General features: G+C 41.7%; 1 protein-coding gene across 5 annotated transcripts in view; it reads left to right on the top strand.

Annotated features, from left to right (window-relative positions):
• Nucleotides 1-25,339, top strand: part of LOC124042050 (kalirin-like) — a 297,232-nt gene that overhangs the window by 223,521 nt on the left and 48,372 nt on the right. For all 5 annotated transcript variants that reach the window (XM_046360354.1, XM_046360336.1, XM_046360344.1 and 2 more), the window contains one exon: nt 7,948-8,194. In XM_046360354.1, the coding sequence (XP_046216310.1) occupies nt 7,948-8,194 (247 nt within the window). The remainder of the gene's footprint in view (nt 1-7,947; nt 8,195-25,339) is intronic.

The raw sequence follows: 25,339 nt of genomic DNA, 5'->3' as shown, positions 1-25,339 counted from the left end.
GGCCCCAAAAGAGATTGTATTTTAATATAACAATCATTTCATTCCTTGAAAATAACAATCACAAATGTCAATATTTTGTGGGAGTACTTGGGAATAGTAAACTGGGTGATTTGACAGTATTTTTATAACTTCCCAGAATGCACTAGGCGGCCCATTGATTACTCATGGGCAACGAACACAATGGCCATTAATAAGATTCCTGTTGCGTTTTACGCACTGAAGGTAGGTGAGTCAAACCAGGAGAGCAGAGATGTCAGTGTAGCGTATATATTTTAATCAGGGCATGTCCAAAAACACGGTACAGTACAATACCCAAAAGCAACGTCCGAGGCAATGGTAACTAACAGTACTCCCGTAACGAGCAAAAACACAACGCACCTTACTAAAATAACCACACGTGAAATACACTGAGGAAAGCCTCCACAAGAAACAAGAAAATAATCCCAGGGAAACAGGGGTAAATATACACACAGAAATTAAAGAAAAGGTCAACCCGGTGTGAATGAACCAAAGACAAAACAAACGGAAAAGGAAACATGGATCGGTGATGGCTAGTAGGCCGGTGACGCTGACCGCCGCGCACCGCCCGAACAGGGAGAGGAACGGAAGTCGTGACAATTCTAATGGAGTTTCCCCATGTCCTCAAAAGTATCTCTTGTTGAATCAACAAATCACACCACATACTTTACTTTCTGCTTTGATCCTATGGGTTCATTCGCAATGGCCGCTAGTCCACCCACTATACCGTCATTGACTTAAATGCGGACGCCCGTTCTATTCTATTTCTACGGCAGCACATACAGTGAGGAGAGGAGATTTTTGTTGTTGTTGCTATTCTAACAGTTATTATGGAGACAGCGTCATCCACAATTCCATGACCGTCACAGCCCTACTCAACGCTACTAAAAAAGCCTTGACCATCGCATTTACCCCCCATGTATATTCTTTCTACTCTAATTGTCTGAAGTTCCAATTCAGTTAAGTTTGAATATATTTCGTCTGTCAATTGTACATAATTTGTAGGCTTATGTGTTACATTTGTTCTTCATGGACTCCCAGCCTTGCTTCTGAATCATCATAAATATGAATCAAAACACCCACGAGGAAAAGCAATCTCCATCACCAAGACTGTGGCCGGTGGCCATCCTAACCAGGGTTGTATTCGTGAGGCAACAAATGGAAGAAAATGGAATAGGGAAGGACTACCTGAACTTGTCCAACACAAAACTCTTCCGTTGCAAAATGTTTTTGTGGTGGTGAGTCCTAATGAATATGACCCCGAGTGAGCATTATTTGACGTGTGTACCTTGAGAGAGGCTCGACCGCATCTCTGGCTGGCCTGGAGATCTCTTAGCAACGGGCTCCGTCTCCCCCCTGGTGGAGGTGACCTGAGACCTGATACCGTGCAGATGGTGTCGAGGGGAGATGAGGACTGCGTCCCAAATGGCATCATATTCCCTACACAGAGGGGCTCTGGTCAAAAGTAGTGCACTATATAGGGAATAGGGTGCCATTTGGGACAATACCGAGATGAGACGACACCGGCCACATCTGCTGCTTGCTGCAGCTTAGACCCAACAGCTGCTGACATTTCATGGACAAAACTGTGCTGGGGGACAGAGGGCTCATGCCATGTCAGCTCCATTGTACCGTAAAGCCTCCATCCACGTCCCAAATTACACCCTATTCAGTGCACTACTTTTAACCTTAAGAAATAGGGTGCTATTTGCATTCAGAAGACCTTGATTTACTTAACTATTAGAACTCATTGTCAAAACGTTGCACATGGAACATGGAGATGTTGAGCATTGCTCTTATGATTATTTATTGTTCATGTTCGCACTGATTCTTATCATACTATAGAGAAGTTGCTTGGCTTGCAATGACCTCCCTTTGAACAATATTGCAGAATAGTCACTGGCACAGTAGTTGATTATCACAGTTTGATTTGCTGAGTGTTTATCATTCATTCAGCTAATTAACAAATTAAACATGGACGTCACTCGCATTGCTGTGATCATTTGGTGGGTTATAATTATTTATCCGTTTCTCCTCTGTCTTCACCCAAACTCCTATGACTAGGTGACATAATTAAAAAAATAGCAGCTCCTGTTAATATTAAGGCCGAAACGTTAGTCTTGGATCGGTTCCGCCACACCCCTGGAAACTCAGACACTTTACAATTTCCTGTTCCCCTTAGTCGGCACGGCTCTGACATCCACGCTATTTTGACCCAGACTGGGTTCTCTCTCACCCTCACTCACTCACTGTCTCTCTCACTCACTCACTGTCTCTCACTCACTCACTCACTCACTCACTCACTCACTCACTCACTCACTCACTCACTGTCTCACTGTCTCACTGTCTCACTGTCTCACTGTCTCACTGTCTCACTCACTCACTCACTCACTCACTCACTCACTCACTCACTCACTCACTCACTGTCTCACTCACTGTCTCACTCACTGTCTCACTCACTCACTCACTCACTCACTCTCACTCACTCACTCACTGTCTCACTCACTCACTCACTCACTCTCACTCACTCACTGACTCACTCACTCACTCACTCACTGTCTCACTCACTCACTGTCTCACTCACTCACTGTCTCACTCACTCACTGTCTCACTCACTCACTGTCTCACTCACTCACTCACTCACTCACTCACTCACTCACTCACTCACTCACTCACTCACTCACTCACTCACTCACTCACTCACTCACTCACTGTCTCACTCACTGTCTCACTCACTGTCTCACTCACTGTCTCAGCACACTGAGCCAAATGTTGTCCTCAGTGGGTTATTTATGGAGATTGAGCGAACATTTGAAGAGTCCTGTATTTATGCTTTTGACTTGGGTCTCAATGTTTTTGGGCTTTTCCAAATGGGTTAATGTCTCAAACAAAAGTTGGTTTTATTTGCCATAAAAATGAAGTGGAGTTTAAATATAATGCTTTAACCCCTACTCCTTGGGCCCGTCTCAAATGGCACCCTAATTAGTGGCACCCTATGTAGTGCACTACTTTTGAACAGAGCTGTATGGGCCCTGGTAAAAAGTAGTGCATGAAATAGGGAATATGGTGCCATGTGGGACTCAGCCCTTGTTTTTTGTGACTCTTGAAAACAGAGGGCACACCCTTATTGTTTTGGATGATTCGTCACTGACACCCACACGGTTCTACCACAGTGTCTTATCCCTCGCTCATAACACATCGCTATTTTTCCAGGTGGCTTTGCTGGAGAGGTTAAAATAGGAACTGTTGCATGCCATCATGAAATGTTTGTTTTTATTTAGTCTCTTTTACAATGGCCATGAAACAGTCTCCCTCAATGTATTTCACATGAATCTGGCCTTGTGTCCTTCTATGTATGCATACTGTGAATCCCCCTTAACTGTCCAGCTCCAATCATATTTTATTATGGTCACCACGATAATTAGGCTGAGTTACTGGCAGTTTTTATTCTACTAATTGGACATAATTAATCATGTGGAGGTCTGTTGTGCTGCTCGCCAGTATAAAACCAGGATATGTATTAACGAACAAGTATTTATCACTATAGTAACAAGGGATTCTTCTGCAGGCTGTTTGTTTTTGTAAAATTAACTCCTTTGGGGACAGTTTCAATGTAAGACACCACTTAATGAGAGGTCAGTTCACTGATGTTCCGTTGGCTTTGGAACACAGGGAGGTTGTTGTTTGATTTAGGAGAGAAGGTGAAATACAGATCCTGCAGCTCGCTGTCTCCTATAAAATATGTTGAGGGAATCTTATTGTTATCGCATTATTCACATGTTGTGAAACACTGATCTTGGGTCAGTTCGTATTTCCCCCACTAATGGTTAAGGTTAGGATTGGGGGAAGAGGACGCTGATCCTAGATCTGTACCCAGGGGGAAACTTCAGGCTGGATCCTGTAAGGACAGACACTGAGGTGGTGCTGTGGCCTGCATGGCCTGCCTGCCTGTTGAGAGTAAACATACATGACATACATAGACAGGAAGAGGAGAGGCCCAGGCTGTCTGAGCCCCACTTGCACTCATGAAGTTTACAGCTGGGACCAGATGGCCAACCATGCAGCTCGCAGAGTTACCCCTTACTAGATAGCCATCCAGGAGTTATCAGAGTTACCTCTGACCAGATGGCCAACCATGTACGTTGCAGAGTTACCTTTGCTCTCAGGGCCAATGGGGCAGGGGTAAAGTAAGCCGGGTCCAGTACAGCGTCCCGGTAAAACAGTAATTAAAACAAAATGCAAAGAGAACTATAGGAAATTGCACCATAGTTTAACATTAGCCTGCTGAAGGTCAGCTGCATGAAAATTACCGAATTGACTTGGCACTCCAAATTGCATTGTGGTTCGACGAGAACACAAACATTTTGCCAAGTCGGATATAAGTGGCCGAGAACCAGATGTGCGCTTACAGCAGTGGACTACAGGTGTAGTGGACCTATATGAGAATCGGCGAAATGTCTTTACGAGTTCAGTTAACCGATGTCTCTTTCCATTCATCAAATTGCGGGTGCACTGTTTGGATGCTGTAATTATTTTGTGAGTGGACGAACATGCGCGGGTAGCCAACAGGAGCGCTTTTTGAAGTGATCGTTTGACAATCGGATGAAAACATCAAGACTGGTTGTGTTTATGCCATGTTAAAATGTAATACACGATGAAAGTTCCATGGCAAACTTTTACTGGGCCGACAGAGATCATATTCAATTAATAGGGATTCTATATTTATATATATGAGACCCATAAAAAAAGGTAGTAGGTCCAGTAGCGGTAAGAAATCAAATCTACTTCCACCCCTGGCGAGTAGGGTAGAGTTGCCCCTAGATGTTGATCCTGGGTCAGTTTTGCATTTCCCAACACATGGTTAAGGTTAGAAACTGATCCTAGATCTCTACCAATGGTCAACTTTGACCCAGAGCTTTCTGTTGACTCTGTGAACTCTGTCCTATTATGCACTGGGTGTGAACTGTTGATGATGGTAGCGTTCGGACATGACTCATACCTCTTATCAATGCTGTGGGCATATTAGTCAGCCTATTGAGTTGAGAGGTGTGTATTAGATTCTGCAGTCAGGCAGATATACCACTGAACTCTGCGGGCCCGGTTTCCCGGACACAGAATAAGCCTCTTCCCAGACTAAAACCCTATTTCAATGAAGAATTTCCATTGCCATGCTCAATGTGTTTGTTGTTGTTGTTATAGACAATGTAATAGACTAAGCGTTTTGCCCTCAAACAGTCTTGCTTGCCATGTCCATGTAACTTAACTGGGGCTTACAGTAACAATTCTAATAATAGTGAGCTCTTTAATGAAGCACATGTTTTGGCTCAGTGATCCTTAGTGGTCAGAAATGGGAATTTGGAAATAGGGGGGGGGGGGGGGGGGACAATGTAGCGAGTGATGCATAGCCTGATGATGCTTCCAGAAAGATGTGGGTGGTCTGTCTTGATATACAGAGTTCCGAAAGTATTGGGACAATTGCACGTTTATTTAAAATGATACGAGTGCAGACTGGCAGCTGTAGTTTGAAGGCATTTTCATCCATATCAGGTGAATGGTCCCCCCCATTCTAGGGGACCAAAAGTATTGGGACAAATTCACTTGGGTATTAAAGTAGTAAAAAGTTTAGTATTTGGTCCGTCGATCTTCCTCATTCATCATTATTCACGATTCATTCAGGATTATCCATAATAATGTAGAAGAGACTCTAGAATCTATTCTTATTTGCATTAAAAGTGACTTCAAAATAACACTATTTTCCATTCATTTCTTTTGGGCACAAAATAATCTGAAACGCAACCAGAACAAACAGAAAATGCGTCCAACAAGTTTGTCGAGCCACAAGTTTGATGTAGTCATTTGTGTGCTATGGATATGGGACCAGAGTAGAGCGTCTGAGCAGATGAGGAAGTGTTGAGTCGACTGTAAGTGACAGCCTGAGGATTGATCCTATCCTATTTTCATTTCCCAAGGTGCGAGGTGGGAGATTTACTGACTTCCAATTGGCTCCTAGCTTGATAATGATTGTGAAACCAGAGATAATCTTCCTCAGCCGGAGAACATGAATAATCATAGAGGACTGGGGATTTCCTCATAACTGGGAGCCTGCAGTCATTTATGACTCTCATCGATCAAACCGGTATAGTGCCACAACCGCTCCCTCGTGTAGAGTTGCCATAGGCATGCGTACCAAATGGCACCCTATTCTCTATATAGTGCACTACTTTTGACCCAGACCTCTTATGGGCCCTGGTCAAACGGGGTCGCTATTTTTGAGACTCAGCCATAATCACCAGACGACTATGAGATATAGTCTGTATGCGTCCGTTTATTACCACACTTCACTAACATAGTCATATAATACCATCCAGTTGAGTCATTTAGTGGGTGTAAATATGAGCAGGTTGAATCTTGCCTTGAAGGCTGAACTGAGAGATTTCCACTAGATGTGCCAGCTGCAAAGTCAAAAATGTACTATATTGTAAACATTTAAGGTTAGGTTTAGGTATTAGGGTTAGATTTAAAGTCTGATCTTAAGACTTTGTGGCAGTGCCAGCTAGTGATCACTCTGCAGAGCTGCCTCCAGAACAAGATTTGTGACACACACGGCTAACCTGCTATAAATATGGCGGCTTGACTTCTCTTTCTAGAAACGCAGCTGATCTCTGATACAGATAATGAGTTCATGACGAGGTCAACTGTGATGAACTGATACACTCGCCTACATATTTATTTGGACAGAGAAGCTCAAATATTTAATTTGGCGTGTTACTCCAGCATTTTGGATTTGAGATCAAATGTTTTATGAGGTGACAGTACAGAATGTCACCTTTTATTATTATTTATTATTGTACATATCTGTTTTGCCGTTTTATCGTAGAAATGAAATCACTTTATGTATCTAGTCCCCCCACTTAAAGGTATAAGTATTTGGACAAGTTCACTTACAGTGTATATTGTCAAAGGTTTAGTATTTGGTCCCATATTCCTAATATTAAATGACTACATCAAGCTTGTGACTCTACAAAATTGTTGGATGCATTTTCAATTTGTTTTGTTTATGTTTCTGCTATGTTGTATAAATGAATGGTAAATAATGTAGCGTATCATTTGAGTCACTTTTATTGTAAAGAAGAATGGAATATATTTCTGAACACTACATTATAGTGGATGCTAATCATGATTACGGATAATCATTAATGAATTGTGAATAATGATGAGTTAGAAAGTTAGCTGCACAAAGATAATTTAATCCTCTAACTTCCTCACTCATCATTGTTCACGATTCATTCATAATTATCTGTAATAATTATCATAAGCTGTCCCACACGACACCCTATTCCCTGCAAAGCTCACAGCTCAGGTCCCAGTGTAGGTCAAGCAGGTAGCCTAGTGGTTAGTGTTGGGCCAGTAACCGAAAGGTTGCTGGATCGAATCCCCGAGCTGACAAGGTGACAAAGGAAAATCTGTCGTTCTGCCCCTGAACAAGGCACTTAACCCACTGTTCCCCTTTAGGCCGTCATTGTAAATAATAATTTGTTCTTAACTGACTCGCCTAGTTAAATAAGACAATTAAAAGCCCTGTTGTGGTTATGACGGCATTCAGATATGAGTTTAATGGAGTGCTATGAGCATATGCATAAAAACAATGAGCCATGATAATAGTATTATTTGTGCGAAAGACCCGCCTTGTTTTAAAGACTATATAACTCTCTCTCTCCCTCTCTCCGTCTCTCCCTCTCTCCCTCTCTCCGTCTCTCCCTCTCTCCCTCTGTCTGTCTGTCTCTCTCTCTCTCTCTCTCTCTCTGTCTGTCTGTCTGTCTCTCTGTCTGTCTGTCTGTCTGTCTGTCTGTCTCTCTGTCTGTCTCTCTCTGTTTCTGTCTGTCTCTGTTTCTCTCTCTGTCTGTCTCTCTGTCTCTCTGTCTCTCTCAGCTCTCCGGGGGCTGTGAGTTGACGGTGGTGCTGCAGGACTTCACAGCAGGTTGTTCCAGCGAGCTCAGCCTTCAGACGGGTCAGACGGTGGAGTTGCTGGAGAGGCCCAGTGACCGCCCCGGCTGGTGTCTGGTGCGGACCACCGACCGTAGCCCCCCGCAGGAGGGCCTGGTGCCCAGCTCGGCCCTCTGTATCTCCCACTCCCGCAGCAGCGTGGAGATGGAGTGCTTCTTCCCCACAGGGAAAGGTAAGGGCATCAACCATTTTACAGTTGAATAAAGAAGGACAGATTTACCAGTAGATCTTTATAGAAGGAAGGTGACATTTGGTCAACGAAAAACAAGAAGGACCAATGGACTGTTTGTAAAAGTACAATGCATTTAATGTGATGGCTTGTTCAATAGAACGAAATCTTACAATTGTCTTGGTCCTCTGTTGTTTTTGTTTGGCAGCATGGTAATGTCACTTCTTTGTATCTCTCATTCAATGTCAGAGCTGTGGAAAGATTTGATATGAATAAACCCGCAGCAAATGTTTACCATTGTTTCACCTGCTACGGGCACTGCTGGATTTTTCAGCACTTGGAAGCATTTTTTTCCTAGACAACTCAACATGTCTTAGTCCTACCTATAGAGGGGGGTGTTGGTTGTCACTAGGATTTGAGGCAGGTTGGCCATTTGACAGCTAGGGGAACATTTTGCCTCTGAAGAACCCTTGACATTTTACCTCGGTACAATATCCGTCTCCACTTACGTCACTCGGAAAGGTTTTAGGTATAATGATGGCAATTCTCTCAAAACGGTTTTCACTTCAACATGCTGCTCACACTGTGATAGTAGCTAATGCCTCCCTGCTTTCCAGGACAAACGTAAAAGAGGTTCCGTTACGACTTTCATGGAGGCTCTCTCTAGCGTGGTCTAATGTTGTGTATATGGAATTGTAATTAGATTTTGATGTAGCGTTGAAAGGGGGTCATTTTGACACTTGTCCTGTAACTTTAATTTACGTAGAGGTATCCATTGTCCGAATGAAACTTTTGTGTCAAACAGAGAGCGAGCGTACCACAGAAGTTTATAGAGTTGAACTTAGGGGTCACTATGTGTCACATTTAGCCCAACAATGAGCACCATTATGCTCTTTCGAACACAGCCCATCCATAGCAACTTAACAAAGGAGCACAGTGGTTGCCGTAGGGATTTCTTCTAGTTATAAAATTCTACGTGTCACATGCTTCGTAAACAACAGGTGTCAGTGAAATGCGGGTCCTTTTCCAACAATGCAGAGTTAAAGATCTAGAAGTTGCCCTGATGCCGATTGAGTCTGCTTTTTTAAAACATTTGTAACAGAGCCGGTGTGCTTTCTAGAGTCCATGTTGTGAAATGACTGGCTATTGTTAGCCGCCTCAGTGAGTATCTGACAAAACCTCTTGTTATTGTCCATAGGACATTCATTTGTCTCCTGTCCCGAATTTCCTTTGTTTTACTGATTTGGACCTAAAACATCCCTTGTTCCTATTCTGAGATGCTGTGGACCCCCTTGCTTCCTGAGCTTCTGTGAAAAGGGATTATTTTTGGAATATAGTTTATGGTAGTGTTGGTTGATTGAGTAGCACAATGATACCACAAGGCTTAAGATAATAAAGTTTGCTGAGCACTGTTAGGTTCTTCATATCCATTACATCCAAGTTAGTCATTTTGCATGTACAGTGCCTTCCGAAAGTATTAACACCCCTTGACATTTTCCACATTTTGTTGCGTTACAGCCTTAATTCAAAATGGATTAAACATATTTATTTTCAAACCCATCTGCACACAATAACCCATCATTTTGGTAATTTGGTATTTTATTAGGATCCCCATTAGCTGTTGCAAAAGCAGCAGCTACTCTTCCTGGGGTTGACATGAAACATGACATAATACAAAACATTAATAGACAAGAACAGCTCTAGGACAGAACTACATATATTTTTTAAAGGCACACGTAGCCTACATATCAATGCATACACATACACTATCTAGGTCAAATAGGGGAGAGGCGTTGTGCCGCGAGGTGTTGCTTTATCTGTTTCTTGAAACCAGGGTTGCTGTTCATTCGAGCAATATGAGATGGAACGGAGTTCCGTGCAATAATGGCTTTCTGGATTTGGGGACTGTGATAAGACCCCTGTTGGCATGTCTGGTGGGGTACGTGTGTGTGTCAGTGCTGTGTGTTGACTAAGTTGACTATGCAAGCAATTTGGGACTTTCAACACATTAATGTTTCTTATTAAAATAAGTGATGCAGTCAGTCTCTCCTCAACTCTTAGCCAAGAGAGACTGGCATGCATAGTATTTATATCAGCCCTCTGATTACAATGAAAAGCAAGACATGCCGCTCTGTTCTCAGCCAACTGCAGCTTAAAACCTCTTGGATCTACCCATCCCGGATCCGGGAGAATTGTCATCAACTGACACTAATTAGCATAACGCAAAGGACATAAATATTACTCAAAAATACTCATGAAATCACAAGTGACACAGTTTAGCCTTTTGTTAATCACCCTGTCATCTCAGATTTTGAAATTATGCTTTACAGCCAAAGCAAGACAAGCATTTGTGTAAGTTTATCGATAGCATTATGCCTAGCTAGCAGCAGGCAACCTGGTCACAAAAATCAGAAAAGCAATCCAATTAAATCATTTAGCTTTGAGCTTTGAATGTTTTCACTCAGGAGACTCCCAGTTAGATAGCAAATGTTCCTTTTTTCCAAAAATATTATTTTTGTAGCCGAAATAACGTTCTTCACGTTTGGCTGAGAATTCGACTGGAAATTGCGGTCACGACAACCCCGAAAAATATTCCAAATTTGCTCCATAATATCAACAGAAACATGGCAAACGTTGTTTATAATCAATCCCCAAGGTGTTTTTCAAATATCTATTCGATAATATATCAACCGGGACAGGTGGCTTCTTAGTAGGAAAGAGAGAAACAATGGCTGCATTTGTCTTTTACGCCAAAACACTCTTGAGAGCCTCCAGCTGACCACTGACGCAATGTTGACGTTCAGGCTCATTTTTCAAAATAAAAGCCTGAAACTATGTATTATGACACTAGACACATTAGGGAAGCCATAGAAAAAGGAATCTGGTTGATATCTCATTCACTGCTCAATAGGGACGCATAGGAACTCAGAGCTTTCTAAATAAGAGTCCCTTCCTGATTGGATTTTTCCGAGGCTTTCGCCTGCAATATCAGTTCTGTTATACTCACAGACAATATTTTTTTACAGTTTTGGAAACTTTAGTGTTTTCTATCCTAAGCTGTCAATTATATGCATGTTCTAGCATCTTTTCCTGACAAAATAGCCCATTTACTTTGGGAACGTTATTTTTCCAAAAATGAAAATAGTGCCCCCTAGATTCAACAGGTTATTACTAGGTCTTTCCTTGCAGCACTTGACCACACGACTGGACAATAACCAAGATAAGACAAAACTAGAGCCTGTAGGGCTTGCTTTTTGAAGTGTGGTGTCAAAAAAGCAGAGCATCTCTTTATTACATACCGCTTCCCATCTTTACAACCATTGAATCTATACGCATTGACCATGACAGTTTACAATCTAAGGTAACACCAAGTAATTTAGTCTCCTCAACTTGTTCAACAGCCACACCATTCATTACCAGATTCAGCTGAGGTCTAGAACTTAGGGAAGGATATGTACCAAATGCAATGCTCTTAGTTTTAGAGATGTTCAGGACCAGATTACTACTGGCCACCCATTCCAAAACAGACTGCAACTCTTTGTTAAGGGATTCGGTGACTTCATAGCTGTGGTTGCTGACGCGTATATGGTTGATTCATCAGCATACATGGACACACATGCTTTGTTTAATGCCAGTGGCAGGTCATTGATAAAAATAGAAAAGAGTAGAGGGCCTAGAGAGCTGCCCTGCAGTACACCACACTTTACATGTTTGACAATAGTGAAGCTTCCATAAAACAAACTTTGAGTTCTATTAGAGGTTGAAAAACCATAACATACAGTTGAAGTCGGAAGTTTACATATACCTTAGACAAATACATTTAAACTCAGTTTCACAATTCCTGCCATTTAATCCAAGTAAAAGTTCCTGTCTTAGGTCAGTTAGGATCACCACTTTATTTTAAGAATGTGAAATGTCAGAATAATAGTAGAGAGAATGATTTATGTCTGCTTTTATTTATTTCATCACATTCCCAGTGGGTCAGAAGTTTACATACACTCCATTAGTATTTGGTAGCATTGCCTTTGCATTGTTTAACTTGGGTCAAACGTTTCAGGGTAGCCTTCCACAAGCTTCCCACAATAAGTTGGGTGAATTTTGGCCCATTCCTCCTGACAGAGCTCCGAAAAGTACGATCTTTGTCCCCATGTGCAGTTGCAAACCATAGTCTGGCTTTTTTTATGGAGGTTTTGGAGCAGTGGCTTCTTCATTTTTAAGGGGCCTTTCAGGTTATGTCAATATAGGACTCATTTTACTGTGGATATAGATACTTTTGTACCTGTTTCCTGCAGCATCTTCATAAGGTCACTTTTTGCACCAAAGTACGTTCATCTCTAGGAGACAGAACGCGTCTCCTTCCTGAGCGGTATGATGGCTGCGTGGTCCCATGGTGTTTATACTTGCGTACTATTGTTTGTACAGATGGACGTGGTACCTTTTAGGCGTTTGGAAATTGTTCCCAAGGATGAACCAGACTTGTGGAGGTCCACAATTTTTTTCTGAGGTCTTTGCTGATTTCTTTTGATTTTCCCATGATGTCAAGCAAAGAGGCACTGAGTTTGAAGCTAGGCCTTGAAATACATCCAAAGATACACCTCCAATTGACTCAAATGATGTCAATTAGCCTATCAGAAGCTTCTAAAGCCATGACATCATTTTCTGGAATTTTCCAAGCTGTTTAAAGGCACAGTGAACTTAGTGTATGTTAACTTTTGATCAACTGGAATTGTGATACAGTGAATTATAAGTGAAATAATCTGTCTGTAAACAATTGTTGGAAAAAATACTTGTGTCGTGCACAAAGTAGATGTTCTAACCGACTTGCCAAAACTATAGTTTGTTAACAAGACATTTGAGGAGTGGTTTGAAAAACGAGGTTTAATGACTCCAACCTATGTGTATGTAAACTTCCAACTTCAATTGTATATTTTTTCAACAACAGGTTATGGTCAATAGTATCAAAGGCTGCACTGAAATTGAACTGTACAGCTCCCACAATCTTCTTATTATCAATTTCTTTCAACCGATCATCAGTCATTTGTGTCAGTGCAGTACATGTTGAGTTATCTTCTCTATGAGCTGAAAGTCTGTTAATTTGTTCACAGAGAAATAGTATTGTATTTGGTCAAACACCATTCCCCCCCCAACAGTTTGCTAAGAGCTGGCAGCAAGCTGATAGGTCTGCTGTTAGAATCAGTAAAGGCTGCTTCACCACCCCCCCAACAGTTTGCTAAGAGCTGGCAGCAAGCTGATAGGTCTGCTGTTAGAATCAGTAAAGGCTGCTTCACCACTCTTGGGTAGTGGAATGATTTTGGCTTCCCTCCAGGCCTGAGGACAAAGACTTTTCCCTAGGCTCAGATTAAAGACATGACAGATAGGAGTTGTTTTAGAGCCGGTTACCATGCTCAGTAGCTTTCCATCTGTTACCATGCTCAGTAGCTTTCCAGCTGTTACCATGCTCAGTAGCTTTCCATCTGTTACCATGCTCAGTAGCTTTCCATCTGTTACCATGCTCAGTAGCTTTCCATCTGTTACCATGCTCAGTAGCTTTCCATCTGTTACCATGCTCAGTAGCTTTCCATCTGTTACCATGCTCAGTAGCTTTCCATCTGTTACCATGCTCAGTAGCTTTCCATCTGTTACCATGCTCAGTAGCTTTCCATCTGTTACCATGCTCAGTAGCTTTCCATCTGTTACCATGCTCAGTAGCTTTCCATCTGTTACCATGCTCAGTAGCTTTCCATCTGTTACCATGCTCAGTAGCTTTCCATCTGTTACCATGCTCAGTAGCTTTCCATCTGTTACCATGCTCAGTAGCTTTCCATCTGTTGTCAATGCCAGGAGGTTTGTCATTATTGAGTGATGGATAACAATATTTATTCCACACTAACTTTACAAAATTCAAACTTGCAAATGCTTTTATTTCATTATTTGTTTTTTTTATGCATGAATGCGATGGCTCACTGTTTGTTGTTGGCATTTCCTGCCTAAGTTTGCCAATGAAGTAATCATTAAAATAATTGGCAACATCAAATGGTTTTGTGACGAATAAGCCATCTGATTCGATGAAAGAAAGATGGGAGTTGAATTTGTTTTCCTGCCCGTCATGTTTCATCATTCTTTATATCATTGATCTTAGCTTCATAATACAATTTCTTGTTCAGTTTGTTGAGTTTAGTCACATCATTTCTCAATTTGCAGTAAGTCAACCAGTCATATTAGCCACTCCTTTTGCCCCATCTCTTTCAACCATACAGTTTTTAAAATCCTCATCAATCCATGGAGCCTTAACAGTTGTAATAGTCCGTTTCTTAACAGGTGCATGTTCATCAACAATCAAATTCCTCAGGTGCTACATCTGGATGCTCCTCATTAATCACATCAGACCAACAAATATTTTTAACATCATCCACATAAGAGTCACAGCAAAATCTTTTGTATGATCTCTTGTACACTATTTTGGGCCCAGCTTTTGGAACTTTGGCTTTCCTGGATGTAGCCACTATATTGTGATCACTGCATCCAAAGTTCTACAGTATTAGTATAAATGTGGATGATCTTGTTCCTGTAGTGTTTGTAAACACCCTGGTAGGTTAATAACCTGAACCAGATTACAGGCACTGGTTACAGTGAGAAGCTTGCTCTTGAGCGGACAGCTTGATGAAATCCAGTCAATATTCAGGTCCCCAAGAAAGTAGACCTCTCCGTTTACATCACATACACTATCAAGTATTTCACACACATTATTTAGAAACTGTTAGCACTTGGTGGCCTATAGCAACACCCCGAACAAAAAGGCTTTAGATGTGCCAAGTGAACCTGCAACCACAACACTTCAATAAAAATTCACATGAGATCTTCTATAGACATTATAGGGATATGGCTCTGAATATATACAGCAACACCTCCCCATAAGCATTTGTACAACTGACTTTCCCTTTCTGTCTCTTCTATAGATGTTATATCCTTGTATTGCTACTACTGTATCATCAAAGTGAGTCTCACAAATTCCTAATATATTAATTTTATCTGATGTTAGCAAGTTGATTTCATGAACCTTATTTCTAATGCTGCATATATTAATATGGGCTATTTTCAGCCCTTTCCTGGGTAGCTTATCAGAGATAGACAGACATAATATGGAAAAGAGCACACAAAGCAAGAGGAAACAATATACATTCAGCAGTCCATTAATCAATTGGTGTGTGTGTGTGTGTGCTCTGCAGGGTTGAAGCTACAAACCCATAGGCTTGGTTCTCTCATCCCTTCCAGGCTTCTGGGAGGGAGGGAGGGTGGACAATGAGCCTGTCATAGCGGATGTAAGCAATATCCACTCCAAAGTCAAAACATGTTTTTAGAAAATGTTGCACATTTATTGAAAATTAAATACAGAAATATCTCATTTACATACTGTGCATTGGAAAGTTTTCAGACCCCTTAACTTTTTCCACATTTTGTTACGTTTACAGCCTTAATCTAATATATATATATATATATTTTAAATCCCTCCTCAATCTATACATAATACCCGATAATGACAAAGAAAAATCAGGTTTTTAGAAATGTTTGCAAAAAAAAATCACATTTACATAAGTATTCAGACCCTTTACTCAATACTTTGTTGAAGCACCTTTGGCAGGGATTGAGTCCTCTTCGAGTCAGCTTCGAGTCCTCTTGGGTATGACGCTACGTGCTTGGCACACCTGTATTTGAGGAGTTTCTCCCATTCTTCACTGCAGATCCTCTCAGCCTTTGTCAGGTTGGATGGGGAGCGTCGCTGCACTGCTATTTTCAGATTTCTCCAGAGATGTTCGATTGGGTTCGGGTTCGGGTCCGGGCTCTGGCTGGGCCACTCAAGGACATTGAGACTTGTCCCAAAGTCACTCCTGCGTTGTCTTTGCTGTGTGCTTAGTGTCGTTGTCTGAAGTCCTGAGCGCTCTGGAACAGATTTTAATCAAGGATCTCTCTGTACTTTGCGCTGTTCATCTTTCCCTCGATCCTGACTAGTCTCCCAGTCCCTGCTGGAGAAAATCATCTCCACGGCATGATGCTGCCACCATGCTTCACCATAGGGATGGTGCCAAGTTTCCTCCAGACGTGACGCTTGGCATTCAGGCCAAAGCATTCAATCTTGGTTTCATCAGACCAGACAATCTTGTTTCTCCTGATCTGAGATCCTTTAGGGGACTTTTGGCAAACTCTGTGTGGGCTGTCGTGCCTTTTACTGAGTCCATCTGGCTACTCTACCATAAAAGCCTGATTGGTGGAGTGCTGCAGAGATGGTTGTCCTTCTGGAAGGTTCTCCCATCTCCACAGAGGAACGCTGGAGCTCTGTCAGAGTGACCATAGGGTTCTTGGTTACCTCCCTTCTTGGTTACCGCCACTGTATTTTTGGGGACCTTCAATACTGCAGACATTTTGGTACCCCTCCCCAGATCTGTGCCTCGACACAATCTTGTCTTGGAGCTCTACAGCGGTTCCTTCGACCTCATGGCTTTGTTTTTGCTCTGACATGCACTGTCAACTGTGGTACCTTATATAGACAGGTCTGTGCCTTTCCAAATCATGTCCAATCAACCAATCAAGTTGTAGAAACATCTCAAGGATGATCAATGGGAAGAGGATGCACCTGAGCTCAATTTGGAGTCTCATAGCAAAGGGCGTGAATACTTATGTAAATAAGGTATTTCTGTTTTTTAAATATACATTTGCAAAAAAATCGAACCCTTTTTGCTTTGTCATTATGAGGTACTGTGTGTAGATTGATGATTCAGAATTCACTGTAAGTATTCAGACCCCTGAGTCAATATTTTATCGAAGCACCTTTGGCTGCGATTACAGCTTTGAGTTTGCGCTGTTCTGTGAAGGGAGTATTACACAGCGTTGTACGAGATCTTCAGTTCCTTGGCAGTTTCTCACATGGAATAGCCTTAATTTCTCAGAACAAGAATAGACTGACTAGTTTCACAAGAAAATTATTTGTTTCTGGTCATTTTGAGCCTGTAATCGAACCTATAAATGCTGACACTCCAGATACTCAACTAGTCTAAAGAAGGCCAGTTTTACTGCTTCTTTAATCAGGACAACATGTTTCAGCTGTGCTAACATAATTGAAAAAGGGTTTTCTAATGACCAATTAGCCTTTTAAAATGATATACTTGGATTAGCTAACACAACGTGCCATTGGAACACAGGAGTGATGGTTGCTGATAATAGACCTCTGTACGCCTATGTAGATATTCCATTATAAATCTGCCGTTTCCAGCTACAATAGTCATTTACAACATTAACAATGTCTACACTGTATTTCTGATCAATTTGATGTTATTTTAATGGACAAAAAATATGATTTTCTTTAAAAAATTCATTTCATTTCTAAGTGACCCTAAACTTTTGAATGGTAGTGTATGTCTGGTTTGAACTTTTTCACCACCATAAGGAAATTTCCATTCTTGTGGCCTCGTAGATACACTACGTTGTTTTTCCCACACTAACACATTTTCTCTTTAATTTTCTCTGAAACATTCTCACATTTACAATAGAACATGCTCCTTCTACCCATGATCTTCTCAGAGAAATACCAGTTCCCCATGAGTTTGTGACATATGGAACATTCTTTAATGAAAACAAGTAATCTCTCATCACCCACCTCATGTAGGGTTGTGTGTTTTTGCACAGCTATCTATGGCTGTACAAAGTTCAAGGAAGTAAGCAAAATCAATGATAAGCTGGTGGTGGTGGTGGTGTTGTCGTCTCACCAGTGCATGTCATTAATGATCATGTAACTCAGACATTCTCGTCATAGTTTCAGAGGAGAATGATCCTAACCCTAATAATGTATTAATATTTCATCCAGATTTTTTTGTTTGTTGTTAGTGACAGTTGGTGAGCGCTAGAGTTATAATTAGTTAGAGCTATTTAGAGGAAGTGTGAGTTAGTTTAAATGACGGTCAATGAAATGAAGGCCACCGAAGCGAGGCGTCCTGTCTCTGTGTATGTGTGGTTGGTTGCTCGCCATGTTCTGCTCAATAAGACACACATTAACTCTCGTTTGTTTCAGGGATCAACTCATTTGCCTATCCACTGCATACTGCTGGCTAAGACTTTCCTCAGAGAAGAGCTGCCCTTGTTTTTCCATGGCAGCATGCAAAACTAAGAGCTGTCGTATGGTCACAGCTATACAATATGGAAATTTGCACAGCAAGAAGAAAATACTCCAGTGTGAAAAGGGTAATGTAGAGATGCAGGGCAGATATTTCCGGAGGAGGGGTTCAGGTGCCTAAGTGTTGATATTTATTTACAGTGTTCAGTAGTGATAGCCCGGCAAAGATATCCACAAGATAAACGGGTCGACGACAGACTTGCTTCTCAAACAAAATCAACTGCAATAAGCCTGAAACAGGCTTAGCCTGTAGCTTCCATAGCTATTACAGGTTGGGGTTGTGCTTGGCTCAAGCAGCCTCCCCACTTGATTTCTAAAGCAGAACTGAATTTCTCTCCAAAAAAGAGCCCATATACAGTTTAAGAAAGTACACTTCCTGGAACATACCAATCAACATCAAACAAGTCAACATCAAACAAATCTGACTAATACAAATGTAGCTGGCTTTCTCATAATTACCACATGACATATATTCGGTCTAAAACCGAATTGACCACTTCCATGTACACTTTAAATGAAGCACACGTTGAACAACATGAATCATGAATGGTTACATGAATCATGAATGGTTACATGAATGGAACTGGCAAATGGCAGAAACCCAGTAACGTACTGTATGGCGGTGCACGAATGCGTGCGCACCCCTGACGCACAACCCAAATGACAGGGACAGACACATGGAGCTCTGACAACACGGGAAGTATGAGCAAAGGAAAGCATTAACAGAATAAAATAAACCGTTTCTAGCTTGTTGCTGTTACGATTATTCTGTGCACATGAAACAACCTTCCACTGTTGAGTAGGCTAGAGACAGGTAATGTACCACATTGTTTGGAACAGATTATACAAAACGTCCTCTACCTACGTACAATGTTCCTACCGAACTGGGCATGAACTATAAACTGGAGCTTACTGCAAAGGTGCAAAATAATAATATAGTCATGTGCAGTATAATGCTTCTAGAAAGAAATGGCAAAATGCATAAGGGAAATAGAAAACACTTTTTAAATATAACGGTAGATTAGACAGTGATTAGACTGTGTTTGTCACACACACGTCACCTTATGAAAAGGCAATGCCGGCAAAATAAATGCCGTAGGGGCACAGTCATGGTCCACATTTCAGAAACTGGTCATTCACTGGGTAGCAAAATAGAAGGTCCATGGGTGCATGACTTTGTCTGAAAGTGAGGGTGCAAAAGCTTTTGGGGGTTGAAATGCTGTCACCATTATTACATTTTTTTAGCAACTTGTCTCAGCAGCATACATATTTGGTGCAAAGAGGGTAGAAATGGCTTGTTTGGTCGATATTACTTCATAGGCAGACAGACCCAGCACCAATATAAAATGACTAAGAGGACAGTTGAAATCAGTGAGGGGGCCAGAAAATGTGGGGTTCTTGCATTGGAATTAAATTGAATTCTGCTTATATCACGCTATACCACAATTATCATAAAGTTCAAACCCTGAGATTGCGAGACCATTGAGTGCTTTTGAAGTGACAGGTTGGCGTGACATCTCTGTAGCCCATCTCCACTGTATCAGCACAATGGACAGAGCCCTACACATTAAAAGCAAGGCCTATTTGGCAATGAAAATGTAGGCTGGCAAAATAAGTAACTTTGCCATTCCATTAACCCTAGGTTTTTGCTGAAAGTGACGCCACTGGCTATAACACCAAGATTTTGATCAAAACCTACCAGCTTGATTGTTTCTTACCTTTTTCAGCATAGTTGCAGCTTCCTTGATGCGCTGTTGAACTTTCTGAGTAATCGATCATTCCATTCTCACCAAAACCTTCTTGTAAGATCGCCCTGAAATGCCAGTTGGATTAGTCGTGCTTTCCTTGGATGTAGCATGATTCATCTGTGCTGACTGAACACGTTTGTCAAAGTGGAAAATGAGTTCTTGCCAGGTGCCTATATCATTAACAAGTATCGACACCTCAGTTCCCGTAGCACTTCAAACGTGTTTATCTTTCCACATTGCAGTGCATTTCAAATGCTACTTGCTTGATGCGTGCCTATAGCGAACCCATTGGTTCTATCAATGGCAACGCTTCCAGTTAAAATACCCACCTTGGGTGAAGGCCTTGTCTGCATTAGGATTCTAGGCTGGCTCCTCTGTTCTAAGATCGTCAGGAACAGTCGGAGGTGGAGGGGGCTGTTGAGCCATTGATCTTGGCGGCGCTTGTGAAAGGGGGGTATGTTTTGCACGCGTAGCTTGCTGGAGCTCGGCAGCGGCATCGCTGCTTTGATTTTAATATCCATCGTGGCAGTGGCAGATTAGCTGGTTAGAGCTATACAGGCTAATAGCGCTAACGCCTTTTGCGGCTAGCAGAGAAGCTAAACTCTAGCGGTGGGGCGTGAGGCAAAGTTGAGTGAAGCAGCTTCAACTGTAAGTTGAAGCAGCTTCAAATCAAATCAACTTATCATATTTATAAATCAAAATCAATTATTACAAGCTGAGGCGTTTCACATTATTCATGTAGCCTACCATAGATGAGCAGTGTTCTTTTCAGCTTTTTATGGAAACCCAAGGGAGTCGTAGCCTAACTAACCGCCCAGTGGCTTTCATTTAGCCCCCCTACACACAAACATGCTCTGTCCGTGGTGCTGATACAGCGCGATACAGATTTCGTGGCAACCTGTCACTCAATCATTGCAACATTTGGGCTATTTTTATATAGGGACATAAAACTAAAACTGAGTTGGCACAAGTTTTAATTGAAGGGGCAATGTCCCCTTTTGCCCCATCATGGATCCGGGCCTGCAGGCAGAACCATTTTATCAAAACAAAAATATCCTGGTGCATTCAGACATAGCCAGTGATGTAAAGTACTAAAGAAAAAATACTTTAAAGTACTACACTGAACAAAAATATAAATTCAACATGTAAATTGTTGGTCCCATGTTTCATGAGCTGAAATAAAAGATTCTAGAAATGTTCCATATGCACAAAAAGCTTATTTCTCTCCAATTTTGTGCACAAATTGGTTTACATTCCTGTTAGTGATCATTTCTCCTTTGCCAAAATTATCCATCCACCTGACAGGTGTGGCATATCAAGAAGCTGATTAAACAGCATGATCATTACACAGGTGCACCTTACAAAAGGCCACTCTAAAATGTGAAGTTTTGTCACACAACACAATGCCACAGATGTCTCAAGTTTTGAGGGAGCATTCACTTGGCATGCTGACTGTAGGAATGTCCACCAGAGCTGTTGCCAGAGAATTTTTATGAACATTTCTGTACCATAAGCGGCCTCCATCATTTTAGAGAATTTGGCAGTATGTTCAACCGGCCTCACATCCTCAGACCACGTGTATGCCATTCATCCGCTGCCGTATTGCAAGTAACTGTACACAATTCCTGAAAGTTGAAAATGTACCAGTTCTTCCATGGCCTGCATAATCACCAGACATGTCACCCAATTGAGCATGTTTAGGATGCTCTGGATCAATGTGTACCATAATCAATAGCCTAATCAACTCTATGCAAATGAGATGTGTCACGCTGCATGAGACAAATGGTGGTCACACCAGATACTGGCCTCTTTCTGATCCATGCACCAACCTTTTTTGGTATCTGTGACCAACAAATGCATAACCAGTGTGCCGTCTGGTTTGCTTAATAAGCTATTTGAAATGATTTAAACTTTTACTATAGTATATTTAAAACCAGATACTTTTAGACTTTTACTGAAGTAGTATTTATTTTATTAGTATTTTTTTAATTTTTATATATTTTTTTATGTACCCCCAGAATATCTAGTGGCACAGCTAGCACTGCAGTGCAGCGCCTTAGACCACTGCGCCACTCGGGAGGCCCTCAAGTAGTATTTTACTTGCCGACTTCCAGTTTTACTTGAGTCATTTTCTATTAAAGTATCTTTACTTTTACTCAAGTATGACATTGGGTACTTTTCCCACCACTGGACACAGTTGTAACTGCAAAGCCAGCCATGGTGCGCTCAGCCAGGACTGTTACTTTTGCAACTAAATATAAACATTTTAACACTGTGATTAAATTTGAAGTTGGGAAAATAGATAGCAAAAATGCAGAAGGGTGTTAAATGCCTGTAAACAGTTTGGGGAGCATTTTTCCCCCCACAGATTTAATCATTTAATATTAGGCCTACTGATTATTTCTCACTATCTACTTGCGAGTCTGCGAGATACTCATTGACAGACCGCGAGCTACCAGACATGCAGTTTTCAACCTTTGGTAGTAGGCTGATGGAAGGCTACTTAGAGTCAGAGTTGGCGGTACAGCAAAGCCTAATCAGACATGCCTGTGCTCATCATGGTTCTTAAAGCCAAAGTGAAAAGATACAAGGAATTTGTTTGTGGTGAACGCTGCTTAAATTGAGATTAAATTGCAATTGTGTGTCACTTGTCTACACACCACATGTCAAAATGGAATTATGTTTTTTGATTTTTTTTTTTTTACAAATGAATTTTAAATTAAAAGCAAAAACTTCTTGAGTAAATAAGTATTCAACCCCTTTGTTATGCAAGCCTAAATAAGTTCAGGAGTAAAAATGTGCTTTGCAAGTCACATAGTAAGTTGCATGGACTAGATCTGTGTGCAACATTTTGAATGACTACCTCATCTCTGTACCCCACACCTACAATTATCTGTAAGATCCCTCAGTCAAAGACCAGGAAGATTTTCCAGTGCCTCCTAGAGAAGGACAGCTATTGGTAGATGGGTTTAAAAAAAAGCTGACATTGAATATCCCCTTGAGCATGGTAAAGTTATTAATTACACTTTGGATGGTGTATCAATACACCCAGTCACTACAAATATACAGCTGTCCTTCCTAACTCAGTTGCCAGAGAGGAAGGAAACTGCCAATGGTGACTTTAAAACAGTTACAGAGTTTAATGGCTGTGATAGGAGAACTGGATAAACAATATTGTAGTAGTTATTCCCCAATACTAACCTAAATTATAGTAAAAATAAGGAATAAAAAATATTACGAAACGTGCATCCTGTTTGCAAATCAACACATCAATGTGTACCACTCTTAATATTTTATCAGCAAGGGCTAGGGAGTTTTTTAGGATCCAAATCAATTGAATACAGCTCAGCACACTGGTTCAGTCTGCTTTCCAACAGACATTTGGAGACAATTCACATTTTAGCAGGACAATAACCTAAAAAAACAAGCCTTGGTCATTGAGGTGACCAAGAACCCAATGGTCACTGTGACAGAGCTCCGGAGTTCCTCTGTGGATATGGGAGAACCTTCCAGAAGGACAACCATCTCAGCAGCACTCCACCAATCAGGCCTTTATGGTAGTGGCCAGCTGGAAGCCACTTGTCAGTAAAAGGCACATAACAGCCCGCTTGGAGTTTGCCAAAAGGCACCTAAAGGACTTTCAGACATTGAGAAACAACATTGAAAGAAACAAGGCCTGGTAACAGTTTTAACTTAAATCCGCTTCATAATTTATGGCAAGACCTGAAAATGGCTGTCTAGCAATGATCAAAAACAACTTTGACAGGTGTGCAAAGCTTTTAGAGACTTACCCAGAAAGACTCACCACTGTAATCACTGCTAAAGGTCCTTCTAAAAAGTATTGACTGTGTGTGAATACTTATGTAAATGAGATATTTCTGTATTTAATTTTCAATACATTTGTGAAAATCTCAGTTTGCGCCATTTCTCAGTTGCATATGAGTAGATCTGAACACAGTTCGCCACCGCTAACTTTTCAGTTCATAGGTACCTTTAAAAAATAAAATAGTCTCTTACATAGAAGTCGAAGTCAGCAATGGTCAATGGTCAGTTGGATTTGTGTAGAACTGTCAGCAGCAGACTGACTCTTGACTTGGGTCAGCTTGGGTCACCACTCCCTGTGCAGTCCAAGGGCACAAGAGCAATGTTCGGGGAAACATTGCCCCCCCTGGGGCATATCCAGCCCCTTTTGCTGTAGCGTCGCCTTCAGGCCAAGCGCAGATGCACTCACAGGCCTCGCCGATTCCCCTGTACGGACAGGGACAGGAAAGGACCCGGTCAGCTCAGTCACAAGTTCCCACTCAACATCGCCCCAAACACGATCAGGAGAGGAGTGGGCAGGAGGCAGATTGACATCCCGTACGATGTCCTCACCAGGGCCTGCCCGGCGCTGCAGCTCCGACTCACACCCATGCCACGGCTTGATGGCTGACGGTCCTTTGTGCTTCGAAGCAGCAGTAAAACTCGTTGAGCTGGTTAGGTAGAAGGGGATCACCCAATGCATAGGTGTTCTTTTGTTTGTAATTTGTGATCTTCTGAAGACTCCTCCAGACAGACGAGCAGTCGTTAGTGGAGAGTTGTTGTTCTAGCCTCTCCTTATATGGTGCTTTAGCGGCTTTAATCCCCTTATTCAGATCCTTTCACTACTCTGTAATGGTCCATGTTGCCACTCCTATGTGCCTCTTCCTTGGCAGAGCGTAGGCCTCTCAGCACTGCATTGAGCCAGGGTTTTTCGTTGTTGAATGTGACAAAAATACTGGTTGGAATGCAGTTTTCCCCACAGACACCAACGTACGATCTTACCCTGCCTGTGTAGTCAGGTAAAAAAAGAAAAGTCCCTTTCCCAGGACCCTGTCATTCAAAGATAATTTGTAAAAATCCAAATAACGTCACAGATCTTCATTGTAAAGGGTTTAAACACTGTTTCCCATGCTTGTTCAATTAACCATAAACAATTAATGAACATGCACCTGTGGAACGGTCGTTAAGACACTAACAGCTTATAGAAGGTAGGCAATGAAGGTCACAGTTATGAAAACTTAGGACACTAAAGACGCCTTTCTACTGACTGAAAAATGCCAAAAGCAGGGTCCCTGCAAGGAGGCATGAGAACTGCAGATATGGCCAGGGCAAGAGATTGCAATGTCCGTACTTTGAGATGCCTAAGACAACACTACAAGTAGACAGGACGGACAGCTCATCATCCTTGCAGTGGCAGACCATGTTTAACAACACCTG

This window comes from Oncorhynchus gorbuscha, linkage group LG01 (assembly GCF_021184085.1).
Source record: "Oncorhynchus gorbuscha isolate QuinsamMale2020 ecotype Even-year linkage group LG01, OgorEven_v1.0, whole genome shotgun sequence".
Taxonomy (NCBI): domain Eukaryota; kingdom Metazoa; phylum Chordata; class Actinopteri; order Salmoniformes; family Salmonidae; genus Oncorhynchus; species Oncorhynchus gorbuscha.
Note: the sequence above shows the minus strand (reverse complement) of the source record. Positions and strands in the feature narration are given on the sequence as shown.